We start from the raw sequence: 27,400 nt of genomic DNA on the forward strand, positions 1-27,400 counted from the left end.
TTAAACATGTTGCACTTTCAACCTCGTACAAAGTTTATTTTTTACTTAAGCAGGTTGAAAAAATAAGTCTCATATTTTGCTTGTGTCAAGACATTCTTTTTTTTATCCACAGACACATCATGGATATGCAAGGCATATCTAAAATACATCCACCGTTAAAATGAATGCAACTTACATGAAATAGTTTCAGATAGGTTGTCAGGTTGTGGTGGATTTCTTCTGTGAGGGGTTATGCTGCCATAAAAACTAGGAGCGAGAACAGAGATTCTACATTATATAGATACAAGAGTGTCTATTTCTGCCTAAGAGGGTAAAAAACACACTTAGAACTTAGTGATCACAGTCAAATAAATTCAGTTCGTAATTCATTAAAAACGCCAAATTCTGAACGTAACTCACACGTCCATCTGTTTTTCACATTCTCAAGGACACATGGCCACTAGCCAGTAAGGAAGACAGGTCAGGGGCGGACTAACCAACGGGAGGACTGGACTGTGGGAAGAGGACACACACACGGACCAGGCAGCCCAGGGGAGGGTCCGAGGGGCCCTGAGAGCAATAGAGACAAACATATTTCACACCCCTCACTGGCCTCCCCTTCCCATCAGGCTGTGGAACACAAGGCAATAGGAGGTTACTGTACAGGACTCACACCTCAAGAAGCATCCTTTCTGACCCAAAGGATGGCTGACCATTGAGGGATAGAAGCCCACTCCTCTGCCCTTTGTGTTCACTGTATCTAGGGCAATCACAACCTCATGACTACAGCTCTTTATGGACAGAGAGGGTAGATAGATGCTGATTGTTTTGGTCTGCAATCAAAGAATATACTGTAAAGATGTGCATACATATGGACACAGAGACTTTCCATAACAGGATGCTTGAGTGCACCTTATTGTCCATTCCATGTTATCAGCAGTGTGTCTATGACGCAACATGCAGGTATACAGTAAAACACAGGTCTCTTTACAGTACAAGGTAAAACAAGATCCACTGGAACCTACAGGGCCCAGGTGCTGGTGGGCGGGGGCACCTAGGTTGAGATCATAGCTAACATAGGGCAGAGGGAGGAGGAGAGAGATAGTGGCAAATGTTTTGCAGGTAGGGTTTGGGTTTCAGTCTAGACTACAGCTGACCCAGGACAGTAGAGGTTAGGGTTTGAAACCAGACTCCAAGTGACCCAGAACAGTAGAGGTTTGGGTTGCAGACCAGACTACAGGTGACCCAGATCAGTAGAGGAGAGGAAGAGAAGAGGAAGAGGAGGAGAACAGGGGATATGACATGGGGAGAGTTTGTTTGTGTCTCTGCAGCATGAGTCAGGTAGGGGCCAGCTTGATCATCATGAGGTGCCCTGTCTCTTCGGTTGTTGGGCGCGGATCAGTTCCAGCTGCTTCTTGCACTTCTGGTAGTAGGTGGACAGAGACTTATTCTCCTCCTGCAGCTTCTTGTGCTCCTGGACCAGGCGGGACGTGTTCTGCTGGTCCTTCTCATCTTGGTCCAGTTCAGCGATCAACTCCTTCCTGGAGATATAGATTGGTATCATTTACACAAACTCAGCAAAAAAAGAAACGTCCCTTTTTCAGGACCCTGTCTTTCAAAGAAAATTCGTAAAAATCCAAATAACTTCACAGATCTTCATTGTAAAGGGTTTAAACACTGTTTCCCATGCTTGTTCAATGAACCATAAACAATTAATGAACGTGCACCTGTGGAACGGTCGTTAAGACACTAACAGCTTACAGACGGTAGGCAATTAAGGTCACAGTTATGAAAACGTAGGACACAAGAGGCCTTTCTACTGACTCTGAAAAACACCAAAAGAAAGATGCCCAGGGTCCCTGCTCATCTGCGTGAACATGCCTTAGGCATGCTGCAAGGAGGAATGAGGACTGCAGATGTGGCCAGGGCAATAAATTGCAATGTCCATACTGTGAGATTCCTAAGACAGCGCTACAGGGAGACAGGACAGACAGCTGATCTTCCTCGCAGTGGCAGACCACGTGTAACAACACCTGCACAGGATCGGTACAGCCGAACATCACATCTCCGGGACAGGTACAGGATGGCAACAACAACTGCCCGAGTTACACCAGGAACACACAATCCCTCCATCAGTGCTCACACAATCCCTCCATCAGTGCTCAGACTGTCCGCAATAGGCTGAGAGAGGCTGGACTGAGGGCATGTAGGCCTGTTGTAAGGCAGGTCCTCACCATACATCACCGGCAACAATGTCGCCTATGGGCACAAACCCACCGTCGCTGGAACAGACAAGACTGGTAAAAAAGTGCTCTTCACTGACGAGTGGCGGTTTTGTCTCACCGGGGGTGATGGTCGGATTCGCGTTTATTGTCAAAGGAATAAGCGTTGCACCGAGGTCTGTACTCTGGAGTGGGATCAATTTAGAGGTGGAGGGTCCGTCATGGTCTGGGGCGGTGTGTCACAGCATCATCGGACTGAGCTGGTTGTCATTGCAGGCAATCTCAATGCTGTGCGTTACAGGGAAGACATCATCCTCCCTCATGTGGTACACTTCCTGCAGGCTCATCCTGACATGACCCTCCAGCATGACAATGCCACCAGCCATACCTCTCGTTCTGTGAGTGATTTCCTGCAAGACAGGAATGTTAGTGTTCTGCCAATGCCAGCGAAGAGCCCAGATCTCAAATCCCATTGAGCACGTCTGGGATCTGTTGGATCGGAGGGTGAGGGCTAAGGCCATTCCCCCCAGTAATGGCCGGGAACTTGCAGGTGTCTTGGTGGAAGAGTGGGGTAACATCTCAGAGCAAGAACTGGCAAATCTGGTGCAGTCCATGAGGAGATGCACTGCAGTTCTTAATGCAGCTGGTGGCCACATCAGATACTGACGGTTACTTTTGATTTTGACTTCCCCTTTGTCCAGGGACACATTATTCCATTTCTGTTAATCACATCTGTGGAACTTGTTCAGTTTATGTCTCAGTTGTTGAATCTTATGTTCATGCAAATATTTACACGTTAAGTTTGCTGAAAATAAACGCAGTTGATAGTGAGAGGACGTTTCTTTTTTTATATGTGCCACAATGGTGCACTTTACAATACAGAAAACTTAATTGCAGTGCAGTTTACATAAGAAAATACAAACATGACTAAGATTAAAAAGAAAGGCGACGGAGAGGAGAGAGAAAAGCATACAGAATGAGAACAAGAAAAAAAGGAAAGGGATATGCCATTAAAGCTGCAATATGTAACTTTTTGGGTGACCCGACCACATTCACATAGAAATGTAGTTAGAGCGTTGGGCCTGTAACCGAAAGGTTGCTGGATCGAATCCCCGAGCTGACAAGGTGAAAATCTGTCGTTCTGCCCCTGAACAGGGCAGATAACCCACTGTTCCCCGGTATCTGTTTTGTGTCATCTACTTTTGGTTTTGTAAACCAGCTGAAAATACTATATTTTTGATTTAATGAAAATATATTTTACAGCAGTTTAGAGGGAACAATGATTCTCTACACAACTGGTTTTGTCTGGGGACCCAAATTTGAAAGTCACAACCCAATATTATGGACTGTTGATGATAACATGTTGTAATGTTGCATTCTTGGGCAGGTTTCACTTGCAAAATAGACTCAATTATGGTATTAAAGAAAGTCATTACACAGCCATATTAACTGAGAAAACATGTATTATCAATTCAAGAGAATAAGCCATTTAATTAGGCGACCAGTTCAGGAGTGGGGTGTAATACATGATCAGACTCAGTAACACATACCTGTGTTTCAAATAGAAGAAACAACAATCATTAGGAATTCTTTATTAATGACTCATGACAGGTGAGAGCAGGATACTCTCTCATTACGCTGCAGCAGAATGGCAGTGTCATTTCCAGGAAGTGCATGCTCAGTCCGCTATCAAATGACAGCTCCACCAGCTGATCCTATTCATTACTTGGCAACGTGACGCTTCCCATCTCCACTCAAAAGGGGTCCCGGGTCCAGTCGTCTAGTCTCCTGTTCTCCTCCAGGAAGTAGTCGCAAAACCTTCCCTGCAGCTTGACAAGATGCTGTTTAACTATTTATTTTTCAGTGTGCCTTATGTTGATCAGATTCTGAATCTCGAAAATCAGCATTGGGAAACACGTCAATCCTCCCATTAGAAACATGATTTGCCCAAATGGTAAGCTTCATCTGGAAGCCATTCACTTTGTCCATCTGTTAAAATCGATTATGACCCCTCCCTTGAGCGAATTCAGATGGTTAAAAATATCTGCCAGGTAGGCAACTTGCGAGAGCCATTCCTCACAATCGAAATGTTCGAAGCTCATAAAAGCGACCCAGCAGTTTACCCCTGGAAAGCCAGTGGACCTCTGCATGATAAAGCACCTGCTGGTGCTCCCTCGCCATATCGCTGCAGAAGGCCTGGAAACACCTGCTGGTGCTCCCTCGCCATATCCCTGCAGAAGGCCTGGAAACACCTGCTGGTGCTCCCTCACCATATCCCTGCAGAAGGCCTGGAAACACCTGCTGGTGCTCCCTCCCCAAATCCCTGCAGAAGGCCTGGAAACAACCACTTTTCACTCACATTGTGGAGAGTGGCGTGGAGCACAGCCATGATGTCCTTCGCTGCCAAAGCCTCCCTGTGTAGGAAGCAGTGGATCCACGTCGCACTCGGTGCTCTCTTCAGGATCCGCTTTACTACTCCACAGTGCTGTCCCGTCATGGCAGCTGCCTCATCTGTGGTCACACCGACACACCCATCCCAGGCCAGTCCCACGGAGGCCAGGAACATATCCATTGTGCTAAAGACAGCCTCTGGAGTGGTGGTGGTGGGCAAATCGACACTAAAAAGGAACTGCTTCGCAAAGTTATTATCCCAGACGTGTCTGACATAGACCATTAGAATTGCATGGTTAGCCATATCTGTGAATTCATCAAGCTGCAGTGCGTAATGGAAATTTGCACTGATGTACTCTGATGTCTGGCACGTTATGTCCCCAGACATGTCCGGGATTCTCCTCCTCATAGTGTCATTGGATATGGGTATAGTTTTAAGTATGTTGCGGCTGACTCCCCGAAGATTTCAGTGCATTTATCAATCGCAGCAGGGAGTATGAGATCCTCTGTGCTGTTTTTTTGTTGTTGCACTTAGTAATACGCTGGGCCACAAGGTATGATGCACAAAGTGCCTTTTCTTGTACCATGCAGACGTTCTTCAATGAATCTTGTGAGGCCTCCAGATATTGACATTTCCTTTAAAAAAAAAAAATAAAGTCAGCTGTCTTGTCTTTGTGGCTTGGATGCTTGGTGCCCAGATGCCTTTTCATTTTGGGTTTCATGTTCTCATTAGCGAACAGCTCGTTGCGGTCTACACTCACCCTGCCTCTTCTATATAAAACTATATTTGATGAAGTCGGTTGGTATTTTCTCTTCTTGACAGGGACCAGGTTGTCTGCCTTGTTGTTGACGTTGGTAGCAGCAGTAGATGAAGAGGGAGCTGCACGTTTAAAAAAAACTGGTCCATGATTTTACTCTGACAGCTAGACTACATGAGCTAAATGACATCCAACTGTCCACATGTGCAATGCCTGCAGAACACCTCTGCGTAGTTAGCTGTCAATCAAGCTAGCTGTCAGAAGAAGATCTGTATTATCGGATTGGACGTGTCACATTTAAAACAATGTTGCAGAATTACATTTTTATTGGATCAGTTTGTCAAATTAAATGTTTATTGGTCACATACACATTTTGCAGATGTTATTGCAGATGTAGCGAAATGTGTCATTTCATTGGATCAGTGTGTGTGTGTGTGCGCGTGGGGGGAGAATTTATTGTATTGGGCAGTGAGTGAGTGGAGCGTGAACCCCTCCGAGTCCAAATGTAGCTAGCCATTTCACCACTGCAGACACACTGCATGTGTTAAGTCAGCAAATAATGTTATTTTATTATTCTTGCACAAGTCCCGCGACCCTTTAAAATCCTCCCGTGACTCCCCAGTTGAGAATCACTGCTCTACACTATCCATTGCTTGTTTTGGCACAAACTGAAATTAGGCAAATTATTACAATTTTAACAACCAGGAAATGGAGGTGCAATTTCTGCATATCGCACCTTTAAGTAATAATAAAAAATGTGATTAAGACAACTGTGAATTAATGTGAATTACTCTGTGCTTGAACAGAGGAATAGCATCACATGCAATAAGCACAGCTGAGAGGCTGGTGGATGACGAAGCACCAAAGCATTCAATCGCTTCTGTGAGAAAACCGCTGATTCCACAAATGTGGTAATTCCTTGCTAAAGTCATGGTCTATGAATAGGAGATTAGCTCTTCATCCAAACACAGCCAGTTGTTTCACAACGCTCGACTTGCACAGCTTAGCAGGCCTGTTTGAATGTCATTGGTCATTTAAATTAGTAATTGCCTTTGGGTGGACCTCTGCCCTCAGCAGTCATATGCCCAAGTCTAAATACATGTTTCACATCTGATGGAGCTGCTTGTTCTGTTAGTCACAAGACAGATCACCCCCTTAAACGGGGAGACATTTTTGTCTGCTTGGATCGCACAGATGTGTATTGTCACATTCAGCAGGGCCTACAGTACAGACTAGAGTTAATTACACTGAACTCTGGAGCGCTAACAGACTGAAAGAACAGAGCATTACCTCAGCCCTTTGGTGGTGGCTGAACGCTTGCCCTACAAGATGGAGAGGTACAGTAAATGTTCACTATTTACCTTCTCTGGATCAGCAAGGCGATTTCTGTCTGCACTTTTAGGTACTCCTGGGCCATTTTACAGTGCTGCTCAAACACAGCCATGGACTCTTTGGATTTTGGGCAAGGAGCGAGAGGCTGAAAATAAACCATGCGATTAATTGATTTGGAAGCATATATCCAGTTAGATGACATAAATACATTTTAGAGTTTATCAGATTCATCTGAGCTTTTAAAAATATACAAAATATCTCACCGCCGTTGCCAGTGGATATTTATACAGACATTCCTCTTTTTAGATAACCTCTGAGAAAAGTATGCTATCCTGCCCTAATTGAATTAGTCAATTTGCAGTGTTGTTGAAATCATCTTTGAGTGGGGAAAACATCAACATTTCAATTAAAACAAAATAGCATATCAACACACACACACACAAAAAAAAAAGATTCACTGTGACACCATATTGTTTTTGGACAGGTCCACACAAATAGTTGAATGGGATGGGAGTGAGAACAAGATGTATCGTGGTATAAAATAATGCTTAACATTAGCAGGACAGGGACAGGGGAGGACAGGGACAGTATGAAATGATTCCCTACCTGCAGCTGGTGGTCCAGAGTGAGATATGCCATGGGAATGGAGTTGTCTGAGCCGTTGGTATCTGGGCAGGAGAGAGCAAGACTCATGTTTTTTTGTTGCTCTGACAGTGACAGTAGTGGACTCGATGTAAGCCGAGTCCACTGGGCAGGCATTCAGTTATCAATAGACTCCAGAAGTCCTTCAACAGAAATAGACCCTTGTCTTTTTGCATATCCCAACTCCCCCTTCGGAGAGTGGGGTCACGGCCAGGGTCTGCCATCATCAACGGTGACCCTGGAGCAATTAGGGTTAAGGCCTTGCTCAAGGGCAGATTTTTCACCTTGACGCCTTGGAACTAGCTACCTTTTGGTTACTGGCCCAGCGCTCTAACCCGCTAGGCTACCTGCCACCAATACTACTGTACCTGTGGGGTCATCGGGAGAGAAGCTATAGCCTCTGCTGCTGGTCTTATCAGGCGGCATCATCCTCACACTGGGACTGGAGGACCTGCTGCTGTTCCGGCTCCCCTGTAACAGGCCAACAACACTGTCAATCACTCATACAGCCAATCGTAGAAGATCAGAGGTGGAAACACATGTCCACAAAATGTCCCTATAAATAATAATTTTTCATTTGGTAGACGCTTTTATCCAAAGCAACTTAGTCGTGCATACATTTTACGAGTGGGTGGCCTTGGGAATTGAACCCACAATCCTGGCGTTACAAGCGTCATGGTTTATCAACTGAGCCATACAGGACCGCTATTGCTTTTGTCCACTGAACACAAAACACCAGAACCTCAAGTAAAGTCAACAATTATTATAGCTGTCATCCCATGGCTTCAGACGGCAACAAAATCCCACATGGGAATCCTGAGCCTCTTTCAGTGGGGTGAAACAACGTATAGTTTGTCAAGTAAAGTGTGAAAAACAAAGTCTTAAGTCTGTCTGGGGTTATGTACACACTCCCGAAAGAGAGAAACATGTAAGAAAACCAGAGGAAAACACTCCTTCCCACTACTGGGAACTCACAAGTTGATCTCCACAGATAACCTTGTGCAAAAAGGTATCAGACAAGAACAATACAAATATAAATCAATACAGGTCCAGAGTCTACTTCATCTTTAAACTAAACAGGAATTTTGCTACTGCAAAAGAAATGCACAGGGAGACAAGAGAATGTTCTTTCTACACCTGGAACATATTCATCTTCGCAACAGTGACATTCTCCATTACATCACTTAGCTTTTCCGCCATTGGACACCATGTTTGATCGAGCATGCATCAAATCCTCCGAGGAAGCAAAACACGATCAGTTAAAATGCAATGCAATTCAGAGAGAGAGAGAGAAAAGATACGATACCACCAAAAAGCTTTTGAGAAAGCTTTCATAACATGCATTTTCCCCTCTGTGAAAGGCTTATTTTGTTACACTAGTCAATCCAGGCCTTGCCCTACTGTAGAGCACCTGACCTGGCTGCCCTACTGTAGAGCACCTGACCTGGCTGTCCTAGTGTAGGACACCTGACCTGGCTGCCCTACTGTAGGGCACCTGACCTGGCTGCCCTACTTTAGGGCACCTGACCTGGCTGCCCTAGTGTAGAGCACCTGACCTGGCTGTCCTAGTGTAGGGCACCTGGCCTGGCTGTCCTAGTGTAGGGCACCTGGCCTGGCTGTCCTAGTGTAGAGCACCTGACCTGGCTGTCCTAGAGTAGGGCACCTGACCTGGCTGTCCTAGAGTAGGGCACCTGACCTGGCTGTCCTAGAGTAGGGCACCTGACCTGGCTGTCCTAGAGTAGGGCACCTGACCTGGCTGTCCTAGAGTAGGGCACCGGACCTGGCTGTCCTAGAGTAGGGCACCGGACCTGGCTGTCCTAGAGTAGGGCACCTGACCTGGCTGTCCTAGAGTAGGGCACCTGACCTGGCTGTCCTAGAGTAGGGCACCTGACCTGGCTGTCCTAGAGTAGGGCACCTGACCTGGCTGTCCTAGAGTAGGGCACCTGACCTGGCTGTCCTAGAGTAGGGCACCTGACCTGGCTGTCCTAGAGTAGGGCACCTGACCTGGCTGTCCTAGTGTAGGGCACCTGACCTGGCTGTCCTAGGGTAGGGCACCTGACCTGGCTGTCCTAGGGTAGGGCACCTGACCTGGCTGCCCTAGGGTAGGGCACCTGACCTGGCTGCCCTAGGGTAGGGCACCTGACCTGGCTGCCCTAGTGTAGGGCACCTGACCTGGCTGCCCTAGTGTAGGGCACCTGACCTGGCTGCCCTAGTGTAGGGCACCTGACCTGGCTGCCCTAGTGTAGGGCACCTGACCTGGCTGCCCTAGTGTAGGGCACCTGACCTGGCTGCCCTAGTGTAGGGCACCTGACCTGGCTGCCCTAGTGTAGGGCACCTGACCTGGCTGTCCTAGTGTAGGGCACCTGACCTGGCTGTCCTAGTGTAGGGCACCTGACCTGGCTGTCCTAGTGTAGGGCACCTGACCTGGCTGTCCTAGTGTAGGGCACCTGACCTGGCTGTCCCAGTGTAGGGCACCTGACCTGGCTGTCCCAGTGTAGGGCACCTGACCTGGCTGTCCCAGTGTAGGGCACCTGACCTGGCTGTCCCAGTGTAGGGCACCTGACCTGGCTGTCCCAGTGTAGGGCACCTGACCTGGCTGTCCCAGTGTAGGGCACCTGACCTGGCTGTCCTAGTGTAGGGCACCTGACCTGACTGCCCTACTGTAGAGCACCTGACCTGGCTGTCCTACTGTAGAGCATCTTACCTGTCCTACTGTAGAGCATCTTACCTGGCTGTCCTAGAGTAGGGCACCTGACCTGGCTGTCCTAGAGTAGGGCACCTGACCTGGCTGTCCTAGAGTAAGGCACCTGACCTGGCTGTCCTAGACTAGGGCACCTGACCTGGCTGTCCTAGACTAGGGCACCTGACCTGGCTGTCCTAGTGTAGGGCACCTGACCTGGCTGTCCTAGGGTAGGGCACCTGACCTGGCTGTCCTAGAGTAGGGGACCTGACCTGGCTGTCCTAGAGTAGGGCACCTGACCTGGCTGCCCTAGGGTAGGGCACCTGACCTGGCTGCCCTAGTGTAGGGCACCTGACCTGGCTGTCCTAGTGTAGGGCACCTGACCTGGCTGTCCTAGTGTAGGGCACCTGACCTGGCTGTCCTAGTGTAGGGCACCTGACCTGGCTGTCCTAGTGTAGGGCACCTGACCTGGCTGTCCTAGTGTAGGGCACCTGACCTGGCTGTCCTAGTGTAGGGCACCTGACCTGGCTGTCCTAGTGTAGGGCACCTGACCTGGCTGTCCTACTGTAGGGCACCTGACCTGGCTGTCCTACTGTAGAGCACCTGACCTGGCTGTCCTACTGTAGAGCATCTTACCTGTCCTACTGTAGAGCACCTGACCTGGCTGTCCCAGTGTAGGGCACCTGACCTGGCTGTCTTACTGTAGGGCACCTGACCTGGCTGTCCCAGTGTAGGGCACCTGACCTGGCTGTCCCAGTGTAGGGCACCTGACCTGGCTGTCCTACTGTAGAGCACCTGACCTGGCTGTCCTACTGTAGAGCATCTGACCTGGCTGTCCTACTGTAGAGCATCTTACCTGGCTGTCCTACTGTAGAGCATCTTACCTGGCTGTCCTACTGCAGAGCATCTTACCTGGCGGTCCTACTGCAGAGCATCTTACCTGGCTGTCCTACTGCAGAGCATCTTACCTGGCTGTCCTACTGTAGAGCATCTTACCTGGCTGGACTCTGTGCCGACCCCAGGGAGGTCCTGTACAGATCTCCGTCTCTGCGCCTCACAGGTGGCTGTGGACAGGATAGAGAGATAGGGGAACCGTTAAAACCTAGAGACAGTTCCAGGGGGACTTGTCTGTCTGAGGTCTGTGAAAAGTGGGGTATCCAAACCACAGAGCCACACAGAGACAGGACATTTGCACAGATTTAACCCCCGACTCCTTGGCCAGTCACATGTGCTCTGGTATGCCCATAGCATGACCATAGCGTAGTAGTCATCCCCCTCAACCCCAACACTAACACGGCACAACACACACACACCTACCACATGAATAGCTAGGCCTCACTGTGTCACGTTTGTGCAGATCTGCTTTTTTTTTTTGGGGGGGGGGGGGGGGGATGCTGGTGATGGGAAACTAGGGTATTTTAGGGTTCATAGCACGTCTTGTCTGAGGCCCAGCAAAGGCCAACGGGCAGGGGGGTCCTGTGCTGAATAGCACAATCAGGTCTGGTCTGGCCCTGATCTGCACCCTGCCTCCACTCCTTCATCCCCAGCCAAGGTAAACCGGAGGTTGGCTCTGACCTGCCTCCACTCCTTCATCCACAGCCAAGGTAAACCTGAGGTTGGCTCTGACCTGCCTCCACTCCTTCATCCCCAGCCAAGGTAAACCTGAGGTTGGCTCTGACCTGCCTCCACTCCTTCATCCCCAGCCAAGGTAAACCTGAGGTTGGCTCTGACCTGCCTGACATTGTCAGAATAACAGGTGAAATTATAGCCATCTGGCAGTTAGAAGTATTATTAGTTTGATCTATGCTGGAGAATTATGAACAATGTCTTCTGAGTTGGTTGTTTTCAGAGTTGGAATATTCAGCTGCTGGGAATTTTCTGGCGATGGGAGCACTGGAGGTCTTTTTTACCCTCCGCACACCCCTCGGCATCAATCTCAGACCCATACCACATTTGAACTACTGCAACAAGGGCAATATTAAAGGTGGAAACCATTAAAAAACTATTTGGGACAATTGAAGTTAGAAATGTAACTAAACAATACCCTCAACAACTGATTTTTTCTTTCTAAACTACAATATTGTGAATGCATAACTTTTTACATGATATGGAAGCGAACATCTAAAACTACCTTGACCTCTCTTAATGCACAAAACTCAGAAACAAAGACACTACACACAGGCAGGCAGACACACACAGAAACAAACAATACATTGAATGTTGGATTGAGACAAATGCTCATTTGTCACTGCAGTAGTTGTTGCTCTAGGCCTATACAGTGCCTTCAGAAAGTATTCATACCCATTCGACTTATCACAAATTTTGTTGTGTTACAGCCTGAATTCAAAATGGAAGTTAGAAAAATGTGTTGAAAATTAACACACAGAAATATCTAATTTACATAAGTATTCACACCCCTGAGTCACCACATGTAAGAATCACCTTTGGCAGGGATTACAGCGGAGTCTTTCTTGGTCTCTAGTTGGATTGTACAATATTTGCACATTATTCTTTGAAAAAAAATATCAAGCTCTGTCAAGTTGGTTGTTGATCATTCCATGACAGTCATTTTCAAATCTTACTACTCAGGAACATTGAACGTCATCTGTGCAAGCAATTCCAGTGTATATTTGGCCTAACTTATTTAAGCTTGCCATAACAAAAGCGTTGAATACTTAGACATGTCAGCTTTTTCTTTTTAATAAAATTTGTAGAAATGTCTAAAAACCTCATTCCAATTTGACATTTTGGGTATTGTGTGTAGGCCAGTGACATAAAACCTCAATGGGGTTTCAAATTAAACGCAGGCTGTAACACAACAACATGTGGAAAAGGTCAAGTGGCGTGAATACTTTCTGAAGGCACTGTAGATCAGAATAAGGTCCTGTCATTGTGTGATTGTTATTTCACGTGTAAAAATAATATACTTAGCTGCTGTCAAGTATGGCAACAGCAGGTGCAGGGTGTTTCCTCCGACACATTGGTGCGGCTGGCTTCCGGGTTGGATGCGCGCTGTGTAAAGAAGCAGTGCGGCTTGGTTGGGTTGCGTATCGGAGGACGCATGACTTTCAACCTTCGTCTCTCCCGAGCCCGTACGGGAGTTGTAGCGATGAGACAAGATAGTAGCTACTAAAACAATTGGATACCACGAAATTGTGGAGAAAAAGGGGTCAAATTAAAAAAATTATAATAATAATCATGTTTTAAAGTATGGCAACAGAGGTGCTTGTGAGCATAGCCATTTGAAGTCCCAACCTACTATGATAACACTGAATAGACATTTTATTTAGAATGCCAATCCAGAACTTCAAAAAACTTGAAATGCTTCATACTAATTAAACTACTAAATGGAGACTGGGTTCAAATGAACTGAAGAAATGAGTGACATCTAGGTGTGCCACATAGTTATAACAACCTTGTCATACCTTTAATATCCCCTTACGTCAGCCCTCTCCTTTAGTCACTGATTAATTAACTTCTCCTTCAACATGTCTCTCGCAGCTCCTCCTTCCTAAATAGAAAGGCCTTTTTTTGTTTGAAATCCAGTGCTGCTGTCCCCGTTTCCTTCATCCTCATCTTGGGTGGTAATAATAGCTGTGACCCTCAATGTGAGGTAAATCAATCAAATCGACCAAGTTAATGGATGCAAAGAGAAAAAAAAAGAAGCTTTTAACAGATGTCCTCTATGCATGAAAGACAAGGACGAGCTGAGAGAGCAAGCCAAGCCAACCGATTTACTCCCTGCATGCCTGCAGCAAAGCCAGAAGGACATCTGAGAAACAGACAGGGCCATGAGTTATGAATCTTATCACATCCATTTCACCCCCCCTTCTGATGGCATGATAAAAATAACCTGATGACGTGCCCCTTAATCAACAGCCTATTCTATTGTTTTTGCACATCAGCCTAACACGTTTGGATTCATCCATGAATCTGGATTAGATATGTTGATTAAAAGATGGATCTGTGTGAATCGAAACAGCTTGATCAGCATCCTGTGCCTGGAGGGTGAAACACAGATAAGACCGCCATCATGTGTAACCCATGTCCCTCTTAACGTCTAACAAAACCACAAAAGACAGAGGAAAAGAGATCTGCGTGTGTTACTCCAGGTTTATCATCATCCATAGCCTCAATACTGATTTGTATTGAGTCATCACTGGTGGTAATATCCCCTTACTAAATAATATCCCTTACTTCAATTCAATTGTAAAGTGTCAAGGCAGAATATAAGAACTGCATGCCAAATGGCACCCTATTCCATATTTAGTCCTCTACTTTTGACCAGGGCCCATAGGGACTCTATAGGAAATAGGGTGACATTTGAGACGCATTGACTACAAGCACCCCTGTAGCCTGTGAGACCTGGAGTAACAGACACTAAAGGCCCAGCAGTGTCAGAGCAACCCACTGATTCAGTTCAGCCAAGCCAGCTATACCCAGGGTACCAGGTAGCCTGGTAGTCCGCACTGGTACCTGTGACGACGATCTTGGGAACGTCCAGAATGGTGCCAAATGACGCCGTTTTACGGTGGCCTCGTTTATACTGGGGACGTGCTGCAACAAATACACACACATAGCTGGCGTACACATGCAGACAAAGAGAGGGCCCAGAGCTGGAGCATACATGTCAGACGCTGCTCTCTCCTCACTCCCCTCTGGACTGTATTGACATGCAGAGCACATACATGCACAATGCACGGGCAACATGCATCCTGTCCTAAGGTTGGTTGGTTAGTTTCACAACACAGTGCTAGCAATACTGCATAGGAAGTCTCAGCACAGACATGACAGGCATTTGGTTAACAAACTGTTTGACTGTACCAATAGAATATGTATGATAATTGGAATAAAATAAATTGATCAAACCATATTGATGGCACCGAATACTGTAATTTATAGTAACCATTGAGGAGCACTGAAGATAAACAGATGATAAAGCTAAATAGATTACATTTCAAACTAATATTCATATGATATACCATGTACAGCATCAACAATGTGAAATAATTCTATACAATAAGACCGACAACTGAAGATATTTCACAGAAAACAGTCTCACATTAAGATGAAAAGAACACGTGAGGAAAAACCCTGACAAATAGAGACTAAGGCTAATTGTAGCTTACTCATGCCTTGGAAGCTTAATTTTGACAAGACAGATGATGAATGATGAAAGGCATTCTCTCTGGCTGTGTTTAGACAGGCAGCCCAATTCTGATCTTTTTGTTCCACTAATTGGTCTTTGGAACAATCAGATCAGCTCTGAAAAAGATCCGATGTGATTGGTCAAAAGACCAATTAGTGGAAGAAAGATCAGAATTGGGATGCCTGTCTATAAAGCTCAGCCTGAGCCTTAGATCTGTGTGAAGGAGGGGAGATGACTGGCACCAGTGCTGAGGGGCATATGGAGGAGCTTACATGAGGAATCACCTCAGAGATGAAAGCAGATGAAATGCATCTTGACAGACAGGGAGACATGATTTACATTGAAGTCATTTTAGCAGACACACTTATCCAAAGCAACTTAACAGTACCAGTCAAAAGTTTGGACACACCTACTCATTCCAGGGTTTGTCTTTATTTGTACTATTTTCTACATTGCAGAATAATAGTGAAGACATCAAAACTATGAAATAACACACATGGAATCATGTTGTAACCCCCCCAAAAAGTTTAACAAATATATTTTAGATTCTTCAAAGTAGTAGTGGTGGGAAAAGTACCCAACTATCATACTTATATTAAGCAAACCGGAAAGCCACTCCAACATTCAGACAACTTACAAACGAAGCATGTGCGTTTAGTGAGTCCGCCAGATCAGAAGCATGACCAGGGATGTTTGGTTGATAAGTGCGTGAATTTGACTATTTTCCTGTCCTGCTAAGCATTCACGTAACGAGTACTTTTGGGTGTCAAGGAAAATGTATGGAGAAAAAGTACAATATTTTCTTAAGGAATGTAGTGAAGTAAAAGTAGTCAAAAATATAAATAGTAAAATACAGATACACCAAAAAACAACTTAAGTAACACATTAAAGTATTTTTACATAAGTACTTTACACCACTGCAAAGTAGCCCCCCTTTTCCCTGATGACAGCTTTGAACTCTTGCCATTCTCTCAACCAACTTCATGAGGAATGCTTTTCCAACAGCCTTGAAGGAGTTCCCACATATGCTGAGCTCTTGGTTGGCTGCTTTTCCTCCACTTTGCAGACCAACTCAACCCAAACCATCTCAATTGGGTTGAGGTCAGGGGATTGTGGCAGCCAGGTCATCTGATACAGCACTCCATCGCTCTCCTTCTTGGTCAAATAGCACTTACACAGCCTGGAGGTGTGTTAGGTCATTGTCCTGTTGAAAAACAAATAATAGTCCCACTAAGCCCAAACCAGTTGGGATGACGCATCACTGCAGAATGCTGTGGTAGCCATGCTGGTTAAGTGTGCCTTTAATTCTAAATAAATCAGACAGTGTCACCAGCAAAGCACCCCCACACCACCTCCGCATCCTTTCACCTATTCTGCGTCTCACAAAGACAAGGTGGTTGGAACCGAAAATCTAAAATTTGGACTCATCACACCAAAGGACAGATTTCCACTGGTCTAATGTCCATTGCTCGTGTTTCTTGGCAAGTCTCTTCTTATTATTGGTGTCCTTTAGTAGTGGTTTCTTTGCAGAAATTTGATCATCAAGGCCTGATTCACACAGTCTCCTCTGAGAAGTTGATGTTGACATGTGTCTGCTACTTGAACTCTGTGAATCATTTATTTGTGGTGCAATCTGAGATGTTCCGCAGCAGAGGCAACTCTGCGCCTTCCTTTCCTGTGGTGGTCCTCATGAGAGCCAGTGTCATCATAGCACTTGGTTTTTGTGACTTCACTTGAAGAAACGTTCAAAGTTCTTGAAATGTTCCAGATTGACTGACCTTCATGTCTTATAGTAATGATGGACTGTCATTTCTCTTTGCTTATTTGAGCTGTTCTTGCAAGCTGGACTTGGTCTTTTACTAAATAGGGCTATCTTATGTACCCACCCTACCTTGTCACAACACAACTGGCTCAAAGGCACATTAAGGAAAGAAATTCAACAAATTAACAAGGCAAACCTGTTCATTGAAACACATGTGACTACCTCATGAAGCTGGTTGAGAGAATGCCAAGAGTATGCAAATCTGTCATAAAGGAAAAGGGTGGCTACTTTGAAGAATTGCAAATATAAAATCTATTTTGATTTGTTTAACACTTTTGTGGTTACCACATGATTCCATATGTGTTATATCATAGTTTGATTTTCTCTCACTTAGTCGGCTCGGGGCTTCGAACCAGTAACCTTTTGGTTACTGGCCCAACGCTCTTAACCGCTAGGCTACCTGCCAACCCGATAGTAGCTTTAATGGCGTAGGATGCCAGCGCTCTCTCTCGTACTGAAATAAAGCTGACTTCATTAGCTGACGTAACATTACTGTAAGTATGAACTGTATGCTTCTCTTCTAGAAGTGTGTGATGTGTCAAATATGTAGTCCTACACTTGTATAATCCATTTTGGGGTGTGTGAAGGGTGTTGATTCTGACGTTACCTGTGGGAGCGAAAGGCACCCTGTGCTCCAGCTCTGACAGGTCTGCGCTCATTCTTTTGCTCTCTGAGGGCAGCAGACTGTGTGTTCGCTCTGACAGGCTCTCAACACTGCTCCCTCTGGACAGAGGCAGGCTCCACAACGGGTCTACCTGAGAGCACAGACAAAACGGATACTGTTGGCCTACAATACATTTCACTACTTATTCAGTGTGGTCAAAAAGTCTCAATTACATTTTGTGCACTGATGATTACGTCAAAATGACCATGATTACTGTCATACGATGCTTGTTTAAATCATTTTGTTCATATCCACACAAATGTAGCTAATTGCATTAATTTGTCTACCTTCTCTCACCTAGACACCTGACAAAGTAAATTGTTCAGATTTAATGGTTGTGATAGACATGGCAAGCCAAGTACCAGTACAGGTTGCTGCGTTACCTTTGGCCTGAACTGATGTGCAAACTGAGGTGTGATCTTGATGGTGTCGTTGCTCCCTGGAGAGTCCCCATGCTCCATGTTTGTGTCACTCTTATTGCTGTTGCAAGTGTAATCCACATAGGAACCTGTAATACCCAATAGAGAGGTGGTGAGACGTGAGATATTTCCACATTACGTCCATGATGTTTTATGTACGTAAAACTAACGCAGATAATAAAAGCTTCCACTATTTCAACGATATAGATGTAGCTACCTGTACTGGTGGCCGAGCTACTCTGTCCTTCATCTGAAGACTGGTACGGATATTGCAAGGGTTCATCAGATCCTGGGAAGCACTGGAAAAGAGAGGTTGACAGAAAACGTAACAGCGACATTCCCAACACTGACCATCTGACCAGGCAAGCAGTCGGAGAACAGGACACCATGGTTAAGAGTTCTCCTTGCATCCAGAATCGGTGTCGGCACGGAATTCAAAAGAACACTGGAATGGACACTGTGGAGATCACTTGTCTGCAGGGCGGCTATCTTGGTAAGGCATTCAATTTCATTTAATGCATCTCTATAAGTATGAGTGTAGGAGGGCCTTACTCGCATAAGATGGGTCATGATCTTGACTATCTCCTCCATGGAGGGTCTCTGGGAGGGGTCTTTAGACCAGCAGCGGGTCATCAGGCTCTCAATGGGTTTGGGTAGGCTCTTGATGAGCGGTGGCCGGGTGCCTGGACATTATCAATATAAACAGAGAGATACGACGCACTACGTCAACATTTATCACTATGAATACAAACACCCAAACACAATAAAATGGAGAGGTCAAAGGTTATACAAACGCAATCTTTTAAAAATGTAATCAAGTTCCAGAAAGTTAATTTCAGTACAAGTAAACACTTCTAATCTAATGCAAATGAAAGCCCCTGCTGTGGTGGCACCGCTAATTTGTTGGAATGACAGACGCAGTAGTGTCGTGTCCCCAGGTGTGCTCCTGTTCTCAGACAGTCCGTGTTCCGTTAGCATTCTGCTCCATCACTCTACTGTGCGACGGAGGGAACAGCAGGGAGCGCTATACAGGTGAGTCTGTCTTTTTAATTGCGCTTCCCCGTCAGCCTCGTAACTCATTTAATCTCACAGCAGGTCTCACTGGGCAGCCGGCTCTGAGACGCCAGGGTGATTGACATGTCAGCACAGAGATGAACTCATTCAGCTCCCCCACCTACTTCCTCTTAGACTCACCGTTATGCACAGCCCACATGATGCGGAAGGCCGGCCCTCCAATCTCGTCAAAGGGCTTCCTGCGTGTGATCACCTCCCAGAGAATGATGCCCCAGCTGAACACATCACACTTCTCGCTGTAATTGCTGCCTGAAAGCACATATGAGAGAAACAGCTCCACTCAGGGCCTTTCAGATTGCTCTGATTGGCTGATGAAAAGTAAGTCTTAAAAAAGCACAGTTAATATGTGTGAGGAGTGTTGGGGAGAAGGGGGATGTGCTTGGGAAAGCACAGGAGCATCCATCTGGTCTGCGCACCTTAAGAACATATGTGTGATGAAAATAAGGAGGCAATTTTAGTTCAGGGCCACTCCTGAGATGCTTAATTACTGTGGCTATGTTGTGGAATTAAACTACTCTTCACACAGACGTTTGGGTTGTGTCCCAAATGGCACCCTATTGCCTATTTAGCACCCTATTCCCTATTTAGCGGACTTCTTTTGACCAGGGCCCATAATGCACTATATATTTTTTTTCTTACCTTTATTTATATATGGAATAGGGTGTCATTTGGAACTTTAAAGTTGCTTTGCTGCCAAGGCCTTTTGTAATAACATTTCTCCCCGTGATGCAAATTAGCTTGAGGGAGGTCATTCTGGGGGCAAATGTGAGCTGTTTAAATTGCATGGAAATCATGTTACTCCCTTAAACAAGATAATTACTATTACCTTTCCTCCTGACCCCCTTGACAAGAGGCTGCCTCAATGTGTTTTGTAAAACAAAGATACATTAGGCCAGGGATTCCCAAACTCGGTCCTGGGGCCCCTCCTGGGTGCATGTATAGTTGTTTTGCGCCTAGCTGCACAGCTGATTCAAATAATCAAAGCTTGATGATGAGTTGGTTATTTGAATAGTACTAGAGCAAAAAACAAAATGTGAACCCAGGGGGCCCCCCAGGACCGAGTTTGGGAAATCCTGCATTAAACTACCGGCTGAGAGCATAGACTAAAATGGTACATTCTCTTTGGGATGAAACTGAAACCGTCTCTGCAATATGCTGCATCTTTCCCTCAATTCTAAATGTCTGTGTGTACAACCACAATAATTAATAATAAATACCACCCAAGATATGAATGGAAGTGTTAGATCAATCCGGCTTTGAGAAATGGTGGCGTCTACGTGTTTGGGGTGACTTCCAGTGATCAAGTAAGTGATAAAGCCACAGTGGCACACCATTACAATTAACGATCACTTCCATAAGCCCTACTGTATAAACACTGCTCTCAACAGTAGCATCACATAACCAAACACTGACAATCAATGCACTCTAGATAAACACATTTATGAAAGGCTACACTTGTTTAGATACCCTTGTTCTTAAAGAGTCAGTCCAATTTGCGCTTTCTAAGACAGATGGGACAGGCATCCCATGGCGTGTTCCAAACATTTGCCATGCTGTTCATACATGCCTTCAAACACCTCTGGGGCCATCCAAGCAGCACTTCCTTTGTTGTTGGTCATGTGGGTCTGAATGTCACACGCTGTCCCAAAGTCACATATCTTCAGCACGGTGCCACCGGCAACCAGGAGCAGGCTGAAACAAACAAGTAAACAAAAGATCCACTCAAATGAGTGATCTGTGAGACAACGTAAGGGTAACTACTAAAGGCTACTGAGGTCTAAATGGGTTACAAACACATAATAAATCCACTTTAGCTTCAAAGCAAACATTTCTAATCATAAAAAAACATGAGAAAAAAGGGAATACAGCTAGTCAGATTATTTTTATGCATACAAAAGGAAAGTCAGATCCCTTTCAGCAAATAACTTTACAACCACACAGTCTGGCAACACCCGCTGTGTCACACAAAGAGCGTGAAGGTTAGGTTCCAGTCTTTTCCGTCAGAGCCAAATATATAACCTCTGGAGCCGATACAGCTACTCTAAGCATTTCAGTCAGGGGCACACTATGAAAACACTAAGGCCTTACTACTGCAGCCAGATTGAACAGAAATGGAACAAAGACATAAGTAAAATACTTTTACACGCAGACGCCTGGAGCCCGTCCATTGACTATTCTCATTAAAAATATATATATAATAAAACTATGCTATTTTGGTTAATAAAGTCAGACACAAATATTCTGATGCTATTGCATAATATAATATATCACACACATCTATTAAATTACACCTTGAGTGGGGGAGCAAGGCACTTTATTGGCAGTGAAACAAGAGAGGGGGGGGGGGGGTGGTGAGGAGGAGCATACTTGGGTGGCTTGAGGTCCCTGTGAATGAGAGCCTTTGGTTTCATGCCATGGAGATAGGCGACCCCTTGGGAACACTGAAAACACCAGCTCATGGCATGGGAAGCAGTGTAATAGGGGAGGGGTTCAGCACCATGCAGCACTGTGGACAGAGAACACAGTCACTACCACAGACACCTCGAAATAAACACAAAACACACCTGCATGCACATACGCACACTTCCATAGCCATAAAAGTCCACAAGTGCAAACACACTTTCACATACACCAATTTTTACTAGCCTTGTGGGAACATAAAATGAATTGCCATTCAAAATGATATTTTCTATAAAACTCTAACCCCTAAGCCTAAAATAGCCTTTGTCCTTGTGGGGACCTGGGAAATGTCCTCACCAGGGAGAACTTTCCTTGTTTACTACTAATATGCACGTACACACACACACACACACACCCACACAGAGAGAATACCTTCAAAGTTATAGTTTCAAACATTCAACAAAGTTGTGACGACCACAACTAAGAACACCAACTTTAAATAACTTTGACAGAGATTCAGAGGTAGAAAAGTATTCAAGGGGGTAAAGTGCTTGTACAGGAGTCAGGGGGGTAAAGGGCAGGTAAGAGTCAGACCTGGGTTCAAATACTATTTTGAATACCTCAATTTCACATACATTCAAAGTAAGTATTATGATTTTATTTATTAAAGACAAGTAGTTTAATGTATATATTTGAAAATAGTCAAAAACACTGCCTCAAACACTCCAATGCATTTAACCGATGTACTTTAAAAAAGTATTTTAAAATACCACACTCAAATACACATGTACCTTTCTGGTAACGGATCCATGAACACTTCCTAACTCTGCAATACTACATAACAGGTCATTGTGAAAGTCCTGACCAATCTAAGGAATCATGTCAGTAGTCACCCTTTACACTCATGGGAATTGGCCTATATGGATGAGGCGAAATTTAAATGGAACAGATAAGATACATTTATTTTATTTTTTTTAATTATTATTTTTTTACCCCTTTTTCTCCCCAATTGTGTGGTATCCAATTATCTTGTCTCATCACTACAACTCCCGTACGGGCTCGGGAGAGACGAAGGTTCCGATGCGGCTGGCCTCCGATACACAACCCAGCCAGCCGTACTGCTTCTTAACACAGCGCGCAGCCAACCCGGAAGCCAGCCGCACCAATGTGCCGGAGGAAACACTGTGCACCTGGCAACCTTGGTTAGCGCGCACTGCGCCTGGCCCGCCACAGGAGTCGCTGGTGCGCGATGAGACAAGGACATCCCTACCGACCAAGCCCTCCCTAACCCGGACGACGCTAGGCCAATTGTGCCACGGACCTCCCGGTCGTGGCCGGTTACGACAGAGCCTGGGCGCGAACCCAGGGACTCTGATGGCACAGCTGGCGCTGCAGTACAGCGCCCTTAACCACTGCGCCACCCGGGAGGCCCAACAGAGAAATTATTAGACCAAAAGGCAACAGTTAACGTCACACAAGACTGAATCAAAACATTGCACTGTTGATGTGTGCATTTTACATTTACATTAACGAAATCTGAAAATACTCTGGATACATTCCAAAAACAGTCCATTATAACATCGCAATCTGGGTCTGGTGGGCATGATTTTAAAGCTTGTTCTATGCCTAGCTAAATTATAAAATACGATCTTACGTAGGCTTTCACAGGGCAATTCAGAGAAACAGATCATAGAAAAGAGTCATGAATACATTCAGGTGTGTGCGCCTTGGGAAATTTTCTTCACAATAAACAAATAGGGGCTCATTCTGTTCAGAACAACCCAGGATATGACAACACGTCGTCTGTAACTGTACATCAAACATAGTGATCCTAAATGCTGACACTGTATATGACATGAGTTATGATGTGCACATTTGGACTCAAGGGTGTTTGACATCAAAACGGTATTTATTATAATCCTCAACATCACATCTTTCAAATTACGATCAAGTCATCTTAATTTACAGAATTTCCCTCACTAAGACAACAAGAAAATTGCCCAAATACCAGGAGGGATGGGGGCAACTTGTTGTCGTGAGCTGTGCTCAAGTTCAGAACGGCTGTAATTCAAAACCCATATAACACTGAAGCGCAGAGCCTGAGCTCTGATGTAACTTATAGCATGTCACTCACTGTACATTCCAATTTAGGTGCTTATTTACGCTCAAATCTGCAATTTTCTACACGTATAAAGGTACGAGTGTAAAGGGTTAATAAGAGCATAGTTTGCATTTGGGTATTGGAGTTATTGACATTGATTGCAATATTTCCACTTGTTTGACATGGCTTGTAAATTTGTGTAAATACATGCCATGTCAATGTGTGTGGTAGAGAAGTAGGTCGGCTTGGCGGTATACCAGGGAATTTGGAAATAGCCACAGGATGGTTTCTCAATACCGTCGAAAACCATTTCTTTGAAGCTTTAAAAAAAAAATATATATATATATATATTTGTGGCTACTTGATTAAATACCTGCCGTCAAGGTCACGTGTACAATACGTTAGGAGATAAAGCAGATCGCGTTCTTCATTTCACTCATCACATTTTTTTCATGACGATGCTTACTGGTAGTCTCCAATCACGTTGTTTTGTTTACAAGCACACAACAAAGAGAGACCGGATGCTTTAGTCACTCATTCATTGTTGTGCAGCATGCGCAAGGTGGCCTGGTTACAATATGGAATTCAAAACAAAATGTTTGCCAGCTAGATATCTTATAACTATTAAGTTAATCGTCTAAAATGTGCTAAATGCTCTGCAGTTGTGCAACTGGTTTGCTAACTTAGTCATCTAGCTAAGTGGTTAAATGTACGCTACATGCCCAAAAGTATGTGGACACCTGCTTGTCAAACATCACATTCCAAAATCATGTTCATGAATATGGAATTGGGTGCCCCTTTGCTGCTATAACAGCCTCTACTCTTCTGTGAAGTCTTTCTACTAGATGTTGGAACATTGCAGCGGGGACTTGCTTCCATTCAGCCAAAAGTGCATTATTGAGGTCGGGCACTGTTGTTGGGTGATTAGGCCTGGCTCGCAGTCGGCATTCCAATTCATCCCAAAGGTGTTTGATGGGGTTGAGGTCGGGGCTCTGTGCAGGCCAGTCAAGTTCTTCCACACAGATCTTGACAAACCAGTTCTGTATGGATCTCGCTTTGTGCACGGGGGCATTGTCATGCCTCCACCAAACTTTACAGTTGGCACTATGCATTGGAGCAGGTAGCGCTACGCGCTTCAGCATTTGGCTGTCCCATTCTGTGAGCTTATGTGGCCTATCACTTCGTGGCTGAGCCGTTGTTGCTATTAGTTGCTATTATACATTTCCACTTCACAATAACAGCACTTACAGTTGACCGGGGCAGCTCTAGCTGTGCAGAAATTTGACAAACTGACTTGTTGGAAAGGTGGCATCCTATGACAAAGCCACGTTGAAAGTCACTGAGCTCTTCAGTATGGGCCATTCTACTGCCAATGTTTCTCTACAGAGATTGCATGGCTGTGTGCTCAATTTTATACATCTCTGCGCAACCGGTGTGGCTGAAATAGCCGAATCCACTAATTTGGGGTGCCCACATACTTTTGTATATATAGTGTACTTATTAGCATTGCTAACCTTCAGATTACAGACTCAGTGTGGTTTGAATATAGCGCCCCTTGTGTTCATATCCTAGGATGGCACAAGGTCAGTATGAAGGTACGACAATCTGGATACTGCCCAAGCCTAGTAGTAGGCTTGCCTACATCATCGTCCATTGACTCACCATTGTACAGAGACCCCCCTTCAGCATATTCCATCACCAGGCAGACCTAGATCGGAAAATTTGTGACGTCAAAAATGAAAAAAAGATCTAGTTATTAGGGTATAGAGTATCCCACGATGTTCTGGTCATTTGTCTACCTTGATTTTATTGTAGAAACACCAATAGCAGTAACAACCCACTGTTCCAAGGTATTTACAACAACTGGCAAAAACCATAGGCTACAAGGTTAAAAAGATGACTTACCGGAATATTGCATGAGCCATACAACTTCACAATGTTGGGGTGATTCACACGCGAAAGCTGTCGCAGCTTGGGAGGGGAGAGGAGGAGGGAAGAGAATCAATAAGGATCTCTTTGGGTTGTAATAAACTGCCCTGCCATAACTTTACAGAATCTCTCTACTAGTATCCCAGTACAATGTGACAATACCTCAACTATGAACGCTTTCCTTTCAGATTCACTCTCTATTGTCTTGATTGCGACGTCTTTGCCTTTCCATTTGGCCTTGCAGACAACACCAAATGCACCTCTCCCCACGACCTGAAAGATAACAGGTAGATGACATAAGCCAAGTGTATTGGATGCAATGTTATTTGTCTATTATTATCATGACCCTACTAATGCCACTTTCCATCTGGGTGTTTTGGGAATTAGCCAAGCTAACACCGTTGTTGTGGACAAGTTCCATTACACAATCCAGCATATCAATCAAACTGTTGTGTGCAGACAGTCAACGTCAGCTGATATGATGGAGGGGTCTGATGTGTGGGGCCCACCTGTGGGGAACTGCAGCTAGTTAGCTAGCTACAATCAAAACAAGACCTGTCAAATAGATTTGGAGCATAGCTAACTGACCATTCTCCATAACGTCTATGGCAAAATAATTGATGAATGGCATAGCTATTAGTGAGATAGTTATGGTAATTTAATTCCCAGGCCTTTTCAAAACCATAATGCACAAAACATTCCATGCATAGTTAAAAAGCTGATTTACCGGATTACTGAATGAGCCATACAACTTCACAATGTTGGGGTGATTCAAACCCAACATCACACCCCATGCTGGGGTGATTCACACCTAGCCAGCAAGCTGTTTGTTGACTAGCTAGCTAGCTCAGTCCAACATAGCCAGCTGGTAGCTGGGCTAACTAGTAAGGTAGTTTGCTAACGTTAGCTAAAAAGTAGATTAACAATGGTAGCAACCATGACAATTGCGATATCACGCACTGTGGCAACTTCTGCATCATAGGATCCCTCACGTTCCAATCAAATGTTGAGATAGCTAACTTGTTACTTACCTCTTCAACTTCAATATCCACATAATCTATTTCTTCAAAGGGATATCCAGGGGGAGTTTCGATCATATCAGCGGATGGCAGAGACATTGCTAACTGGCTAACTAGTTATTCATTAAAACCAAGATGTAAAAAATAATAATATGCAAGACGCGTACACGAAGAAAAATAAAAAATACTCTTACATGACAACTTGCCAAGACACTGGCGGACCTAAAACGGAAATAAATCTAGTTTAAAAACTGGAACTCGCAAGCTGTGTTTACTGGCTAGCTAGCTCAGTCCAACATAGCCAACTGGTAGCTGAGCTAGCTAGTAAGGTAGTTTGCTAACGTTAGTTAAAAAGTCGATTAACAATGGCTAGTAGTAGCCACAATTTGAAAACAGCAACTTTCAATTGCCACATCAGGGACGTCAACGACGTTGGTTGACAAAAGTAGTTCAGCAAGTTAGCTAGCTGGCGAGCAAGCTATATCTGACACTTTGGGAGTCACTTGACTAGGCCGATTGCTGGCCTGATCACGCCAGCCCTTCGCCGCCGTAGACCGTGCACCACCGGCGTAGTGGCTCGAGACATGGGGTGATTGATTTCCTCAACATTTAAAATTCAAACAATCAAAGTGTCCACCGTTTTTCCCTGCGTTTTTCTAAACATCTGACTCGCGTACATACAACTTTATAATTACGACTTTGCTTCCATTATAAACTACTTTTGTTTTATTCCGCAGTTGTTACAGGCAGCAGCTCCAGAGAGGGTGTGCTCCCCTGAATTCTGCCCCACCAGCTTTGTGTCCCGAATGGCATGCAGAT

General features: G+C 45.0%; 1 protein-coding gene across 3 annotated transcripts; it reads right to left on the reverse strand.

The window, feature by feature from the left end:
* On the reverse strand, positions 1-27,400 carry LOC139415055 (mitogen-activated protein kinase kinase kinase 7-like). 3 transcript variants are annotated; one of them, XM_071162815.1, is made up of 17 exons: positions 26,594-27,400; positions 25,725-25,835; positions 25,539-25,604; positions 25,296-25,341; positions 21,500-21,638; positions 20,696-20,824; positions 19,253-19,377; positions 18,611-18,741; positions 18,276-18,357; positions 18,023-18,147; positions 17,583-17,730; positions 14,481-14,561; positions 11,001-11,068; positions 7,693-7,795; positions 7,289-7,350; positions 6,712-6,827; positions 1-1,520 (listed from the first exon to the last, which is right to left on the reverse strand). In XM_071162815.1, the coding sequence occupies exons 1-17, from the start codon at positions 26,678-26,680 to the stop codon at positions 1,340-1,342; spliced, it is 1,800 nt and encodes a 599-aa protein (XP_071018916.1). In that variant the 5' UTR covers positions 26,681-27,400; the 3' UTR covers positions 1-1,339. The 3 variants fall into 3 exon arrangements, with proteins under 3 accessions (XP_071018916.1, XP_071018917.1, XP_071018918.1); XM_071162817.1 differs by having other exon boundaries at positions 1,293-1,516; positions 26,594-27,384; XM_071162816.1 differs by lacking the exon at positions 14,481-14,561 and having other exon boundaries at positions 26,594-27,384.

This window comes from Oncorhynchus clarkii, chromosome 8 (assembly GCF_045791955.1).
Source record: "Oncorhynchus clarkii lewisi isolate Uvic-CL-2024 chromosome 8, UVic_Ocla_1.0, whole genome shotgun sequence".
NCBI classification, from domain to species: Eukaryota; Metazoa; Chordata; class Actinopteri; order Salmoniformes; family Salmonidae; genus Oncorhynchus; species Oncorhynchus clarkii.